The 7231-nt window shown below is 45.8% G+C and overlaps 2 protein-coding genes across 2 annotated transcripts; both read left to right on the top strand.

Annotated features, from left to right (window-relative positions):
• The first annotated feature begins 28 nt into the window (after positions 1-28).
• LOC120028831 (XIAP-associated factor 1-like) lies at positions 29-3760 on the top strand. Its single transcript, XM_038974079.1, has 7 exons — positions 29-171; positions 1934-2069; positions 2187-2243; positions 2414-2618; positions 2773-2843; positions 3024-3239; positions 3401-3760. The coding sequence occupies exons 1-7, from the start codon at positions 128-130 to the stop codon at positions 3431-3433; spliced, it is 762 nt and encodes a 253-aa protein (XP_038830007.1). The 5' UTR covers positions 29-127; the 3' UTR covers positions 3434-3760.
• Positions 3761-4351: 591 nt separating this feature from the next.
• Positions 4352-7214, top strand: LOC120029162 (F-box only protein 39-like). Its single transcript, XM_038974464.1, has 3 exons — positions 4352-5506; positions 6529-6705; positions 7078-7214. Exons 1-3 carry the CDS (start codon positions 4352-4354, stop codon positions 7204-7206), a joined length of 1461 nt encoding a protein of 486 aa, XP_038830392.1. The 3' UTR covers positions 7207-7214.
• The last annotated feature ends 17 nt before the right edge of the window (positions 7215-7231 follow it).

Below are 7231 nucleotides of genomic sequence, written 5' to 3'. Positions count from 1 at the left end.
CCTCAATGTTGCTAAATTCACAATGCTATTTACCATGTCACCAGTTGGGCTTAATGAATTTGGTTTCAAATGCTAGGTTGGGCGTTGCAACTTCTATTTTGGGGTCAGAATTTACACCTATTCCGCGATGGCAGACAAGGAAGAAGACACAACCCGTATCTGTGACCAGTGGTGAGACAATTAAAACATTTGAATATTTAAAAAAGTGTTTTAAAAGTTCAAAACAAACTATCAAAGTAGTGGATATTCTTCAGCATGAATTTGAAGGATATACATCGGCTACTAATTTTCCTAAAGACATAGTTTGTTGAGAGAGACTGTTCACTTCATAATAAGATACATTGTCAATAATATTGACTGGGCTACCATAATTTCAGGTTGAGAGGCATTTCTAGAATCTTTGAAAGTGAAAATGCTTGAACAGATCACAGTAGAGCTGGCCTTGACATTCTCTTCAGCTCTATGTTCAGTTTGTTCAGACCATACATCAAACACACACAACACAAAAGTACCACATTTTCATACTTGAGTAAAATTAAAGGTACCAAGGTAGAAAATGACTCAAGTAAAAGTGAAAGTCACTCAGTAAAATACTACTTGAGTAAAAGTATTAGGTTTTACATATACTTAAGTATCAAAAGTAAATATAATTGCAAAAATTTTAAGGGAAAGGGTTATACCTAACGTAAACTCACCCCATTCCGTACAAATGTGCGCAACCGCAACATTCAAACGAGGCTACAAAGAAAACTAATGGGACTGTAGCGAATGTGTTGACTTCAAAATCGGGGGTGTGAACTAGGTTTCTATTCAAGCGTTGATCGACATGGTAATGGCTCTATAGTATTTGAGAAAAGTTGAAAAAACGGACCCTCCGTTACATCTAGACGTGTCATGTCGTAACGTACAGCATGCATAAAGCAACTATTTCTGTCTTACAATCTCTCTCCACCAGGTGTAGCACTTCTCTCATCGTTTAAAAACAAGAAATGGACAGTGACGGGGGTAAGGGGGGGATACCTAGTCATTTTTTGCGTCATCATTGCATGCGATCATCATTCTCAAAGCCGCTGTTTACTTCTAAGATCACTTTAGCACCGCCCTAAAAACCCGACTCAAATTCGACACAAATCTTCAAATAGGTATGTAATGACACATTATATAAACTCTTTATAGTGTTTTATTTACATTTTAGAGGCGGTAAGGTGATAAGTAGGACAGATCGAGTGAAAAAAAGCAATTTTCCCACACAACATCTCTCCTTCTCACTATCACGCATTAGTTTCGCTTCCCCACCCGCCATTTTTAAAAAGACCCGACGGGGCTCATTGCCTGCTTGAATTATGCAGAAACGGGCAGCGTTTAGGTCATGTAATTGATCATGTTGGAAAGGGGAGAAATTGTGCTTTACAATGGTATTGACATTACAGTTGATCTGGAAGTATTACGTTTTTGGGGCGCTAAAATAAGGGCAAGCGGACCAAGGCGATGTACGAGATTATAAATCATTTAAAATTCCTTATACCTTATAAAGCAAACTAGATGGCATCATTTTCTGGACATGCATGTTGGACATCATTTACAAACGAAGCATGTGTTTAGTGAGTCCGCCAGGTCAGAGGCATGTGGGAATGACCAGGGATGTTCTGTTGATAAGTGTGTGAATTAGACAATTTTCCTGTCCTGCTAAGCATTCAAAATGTAACAAGTACTTTTGGGTGTCAGGGAAAATGTATGGAGTAAAAAGTACATTTTATTTAGGAATGAAGTGAAAGTAAAAGTTGTCAAAAATAGAAATAGTCAAGTAAAGTACAGATGCCCAAAACAACTACTTTCAAGTATTTTTACTTAAGTACTTTAAACCACTGCACACACAGGTCTGTGGTCTTGTGGCGCCTCTAACACTTCTCCTGTGCTCATGTCCAACTGTCAGTCACAAGGAGGTGGCTGTGTCCAACTTTGCCTTGCACGAGTCCCACTGCCAGCGGTTCCTATGCCTGTGTCCAGACTGTGATGAGCCGGTTCCCAGAGAGCTATTGGAGCAGCACCATCAGAACCAGCACAGCCAGGTAAACCACTGCTGTAATGAAACCAGGATCACTTCCAAATACCTGAGTAGATGTTGAGAGATCAAGGCCCCCGATTTTGTTTATTTTCAATATATTGTCGCTCTGTCACTCCCACAGGTGAAGTGCACCAAGTGCGACAAAAAGGTGGAGAGTTGCCAGCTCCTGGACCATGAGGTGAGACTATTCAACGGTCACCGGCATTGCCACACATACACCATGACGATGCCGTTTCAGTGAAAGGAGTTAGTTCCTCTACATGATCGTCATAGTCAAACTGTAATTGATACAGGTGTATAATAACGACTGTTATACAGAATGAATCACTCCTCTCTCTGTCGGACTAGTGTAAGGCAAGGCTGCAGCGCTGTGAGTTCTGCCCGGTGGAGCTGCCGCTGTCGGCCATGGCGGAGCACAGCCTGGCGTGTGGCAGGCGCACCGAGCGCTGCTCCGACTGCGGACGCTACGTCACTCTGAGGGACCAGCCGGAGCATGCCCAGATCTGCCCTGACCTCTATGTTCCCGATAACCCCTCCCCACCATCCTCCAACAGTGAGGCTAACCCCTACACTTCAGTTTAAGTTGATTTGCCATATGTAATATTCAACACATTGGAAAATGGAAATCATAATCACTATAGAGTCAGATGAGATTGATACTATGGTGTTCAATGTTATGTTATATTCAAACTGTTTTCTGGATGCAGGCAGGCGAACAGCAGTGGTTTGCAGGAGCTGTATGAGGTCTTTCCCATTGGAGGAGATGGCGGAGCATCAGGTATGTTCTTATTCAACAGCTTGAACCCAAGTCGTCGTCAGATCATCCCTCCTCGTTTTGTCTACTTCCGGTGCCTATATTAAGCCTACTTCCGGACAAGCAAGTATTCTCAATGCAGATTCTCCATGGAAAGAGGTTAGTGTTTAAATCACTTGTTCCATTCTCTTCCCCCACTGCTAGCTGGAGTGTGACCACACATCAGAGGAGTCTAAAGGTGATGATGATGAGGAAAATGGCAGCCACAAACAGGAGCAGGCCAGTCCTCGTTTGACCAGTTCTATGAAGTCTGCATTGTTCTCAGCCCAAGGCAGGAGGCAGGAGCGGGAAGTTGACCAGATCAGCACCTGTCCCCACTGTCACCTGGCTCTCCCCGTAGTCACACTACGATGGCATGAGGTACAGCTCTGTGCCAAAAACACATTACCCTTCTGGGTTGGGTCAATTCCATTTCACTTCAGTCTCCAACCCTGGAATTGACCCAAACCCTGGTCCCCTTTTTTAATAATTTGGAGTGATGAAAAAGAGAGAAACTAACTATCTTTTTTTTCTCCTTTCAGGTCAAATGTCAGATCCATGTCAACTTGAAATGAGAAACATGCTCAGAACTTCTGAAGGAACACTCCATGGTGAATTGGCGTAGTGGATGACAACTTAGTGATGACGTTATTTATTTCAGCAAATTGCAAGTTATTTTTAGCAGAAAATCTGTATTTGAGGCAGTTGAGTTATTTCTGGTGATTGGACAGGTTGGGTAATAGTAAGAGATTATGACTTATTACATTAGTCAGGATTCTTCTCTCTACAAGAGGATAAGAATCCTATTTTACGATTGTTGTATAATTAAGCAATAAGGCCCGAGGAGGTGTGGTAAATGGCCAATATACCACAGCTAAGGGCATATATCACAAAACCCTGAGGTGCCTTGTTGCTATTATAAACTGGTTACCAACGTAATTAGTGCAGTCAAGATAAATGTTTTGTCATACCTGTGGTGTACATTCTGATATACCACGGCTGTCAGTCAATCAGCATTCAGGGCTCGAACCACCCAGTTTTATACATTGCTTACAACAGAAATACAGTATGTTCTGAAAATGGGAATGTTTTCTCCATCATTAAAGTTGTCAAAAGTTGTACATTTTAATATTGGTTTACAAATGTACATAACTGATTTACCAAAAAAAATATTTTTTCATAATAGGTCCAAATGCTGTGAGCGTTTTATCTTCTCCTATTGTGATGTCACAAGGTGTCCCTTTGGATTCATGGTGACAACAATAAAAGCTATCAAGGTTCCAGAGCTTCAGTTTTGGTGTCTAGTCATTTCTAGGTGACAAGTGGGACACATTGATGGCGACCCAACAGACACAAGCATGTGTCCTCTGCTTCTCTGTAGTCCAAGTTAACTCCAGAGTCACATAGTATACATTTCAGACGACAGGCATCTTTACATTTGGTGGATGAATATTGAGAGACGTTAGTGGTTTGGCAACACTTCTTCCCTGTAAATGGATTACCCCGAGGATCCAGAGGAACAGTTCTCGGAGAACAAGAACGTAGAAGAAGAGGGGGATGATAAAGGAATAGAGATAATGGATGAGGATGAGGAAGAAGGCGAGGTGGAGGAAGATAAAAAGCCTAAACTGGGCTGGGCTAATCTCCCGGACGTGTGTCTGCGGCAGGTGTTCTGGTGGCTGCGGGACCGCGACCGTGTCAAGGCGGCCCTGGTGTGTCACCATTGGCACCATGTTATGCGCTCTCCCTCCCTCTGGAGGGTTCGAAACTTCAACTTCTCCGGCCGCATCTCCAGGACCCGCCGCTCGGAGCTGGAGACGGCCGTGTGTTACGTCAAGACCTACGGCTCTTACCTGGAGAACCTGGAGATCCGCTTCTCCCACCCCCTCAACTCTCTGGTGTCCCGGCGCTTCCAGCAGACGCTGAGGACCTTCCTCGCCTCGCTGCGTAAAACCGGCGGCCGACTACGCCGCCTAACTGTCAACCACATGGAGCTGGACCGCGCCGCCTGGTGCCGCAGTGTACGCAAGGCGCTGGTGCGCAGCCTCACCTTCTACCTGCGCCGCGAGGGCTCCCGCCTGGGCTACCTGAGCCTGCGGGGGGCCCGCCTTAACCTGCCCCAGGGCCTGGAGGTGCTGGAAGCCGTGGCTGCAGCTCAGCAGCACACCCACCTGGGCCGCCGGCCCGGCATCACCCACCTCAACCTGGAGGACTTCTTCTCACAGCCGCTGGCCGTCTTCGTCAACCCTGCCTTCCCCCAGGTCATGAACCGCTTCCAGGGCCTCTGTACCCTTACCCTCAACTACAGCTGTGTATCGGACGAGCTGCTGGCGGCCCTGTCCGCGGCGTGTAGGAGCCTGGGCGGGGGAGGGTCCCTGCAGACGTTCACCATACGATGCCATATCCACGAGCCCCACATCCAGGTGGTCTGGGGGGATGCCTGGTCCCATCTGGCTCAGCATTGTCCTGACCTTCGCGTGCAGATCACAGTGGAGCGGATCCTCGACGTGGACAAGCTGGGGAGGATTCTGCTCAGAGAGATCCCGCTGCGCTTGCTCAGTCTCACCAGCTGCTACTTCAGTGAACAGGACTGGAGTGCCAAGCCTGCTCTTACCAACCTAGTTCCCTGCTACAGGAGCTGTTTACAGGTGAGGATTGGTTGCTCTACCCATTGTTGGGTTCTAAATTAACCTTATAAAATTCATGGATGATTAGTAAAGCTTAAACCAAGTTTATTCACCCATTGAGTCAATACAGCTGCATCAGACAAAAATATATTTCCACCAGTGGTAATATATATATATATATATATACCCCAATTTGGACGGAGTCGCCTCCTCTCTAAACATTACATCTTTATTGCTAGGCAGGAAGTTAAGTGATACTGGCAATAAACGGTTCCTTCTCCCTTAATGTGACCTGACCTCGACCCCCTTCATCACTAATCTATGGCTCTCCACCCTTATCAGTGCCTGCCACGTGATCGTTTCCCCTGCACTCAGTACATTCCAAGCTTAATTGCACCCACCATATACATTCCTCCTACATATAACCACTAACTTCTGGTGTAAACCCTCGACTATGGCACCCCTCATGTCTCTAGCATAACTAATGATTCATATTTAAAGTTCAGAAATCCGAACCCATCACCATCAATACACGGTAGTAGTCTGTTATGGAGCAATGATGGCACCGGTTTGTGTGGCGATAAAGTATGTGCAGTATATCAACAGTGTTTATTCATGTACCAACGTTGCCTTTTTATATCCATGCAGTTCAGACTAAGCCGAGTCCTGGAATAAGTGATTCTCCATTGAGAATGTGTTTTATTCCAGGACTAGGCTTAATCTATGTCAGGGAAACCGGCCCCAAGAGACATGACTCTAAGGGCTGGATTCAATCCGTATCGCAGAAGTATCACCGAAAATCCGTGTTACAGCTCGATTTAAAATGAAAGGCAATGTTCCCGCGTTACTGCATCCACAGTAAAACGTTGCATATGTCCTCTCAATTGGAAACAATCTTCACATTTTCACGCGGCTCTTCCGCGATATGGATTGAATCCAGCCCTAAATTGTCAATAGGAAGTCAGTGGCACTCAATCCTTTAACAACATGAATCCATGTTGAAGTGTTGTGAATCTGTCTCCCACCTCAATTCCTTGGTGTAGAAATTGACCCTGGACCTGAACAACAGCCACGAGTCTGTGGACGAGGAGCTGCTGGAGGTGGTGCTGCTGTGCAGCCGGCTGGTCTTCCTGAAGGTCTGGGCCTTCCTGGACATCAGCTTCCTGGACCGGCTGTTGCAGAAACGCCTGGAAAAGAAGACCATCCTCAGGACCATCAAGGTGAGCCAGAGCTCTGGGAACTAGGATAAGGCCATACAGGCCTAGGCCTACACACCTGCGTACCAATCTATGTCCTGGCATTGAAGAGATTTACTAACACAGACCCACACTAGCCTGCTGTGTTCTCCTGCCCAGTGAACTGGGATATTGAAGGCATTATAAAGTTTGTTTGGGTCGTTAAAGAAACAGCCATCAAGCTGGGCAGTCATCTTTGTCCGTTCTTAAAGAGCCCGGTCACATTTCCTTCCTTCTACTTCTTTAAAAGCTACTGATGACACCTCACGTGTTGCACCTAGCTATAGCAATGTGCGTGACTGTATTATGTGAGCAATATACTGTGTGGTTTATAAGCTGCTTGTGTTTGTGTCCCAGGTGCGCATCTACACCAACAAAAATGAGACTCAGGACGAGGATGAGCAGCTGGAGGAGGTGTACTCTCGCTACAGACAACTCATCAACTCAGAGCTCCACTACTTCGCCATCTCCTACCCCATGCTCTGACTCCTGCCTGACAGACACATGGGCC

This window comes from Salvelinus namaycush, chromosome 34, assembly GCF_016432855.1.
Source record: "Salvelinus namaycush isolate Seneca chromosome 34, SaNama_1.0, whole genome shotgun sequence".
In the NCBI taxonomy this organism is placed as follows: domain Eukaryota; kingdom Metazoa; phylum Chordata; class Actinopteri; order Salmoniformes; family Salmonidae; genus Salvelinus; species Salvelinus namaycush.
Note: the sequence above shows the minus strand (reverse complement) of the source record. Positions and strands in the feature narration are given on the sequence as shown.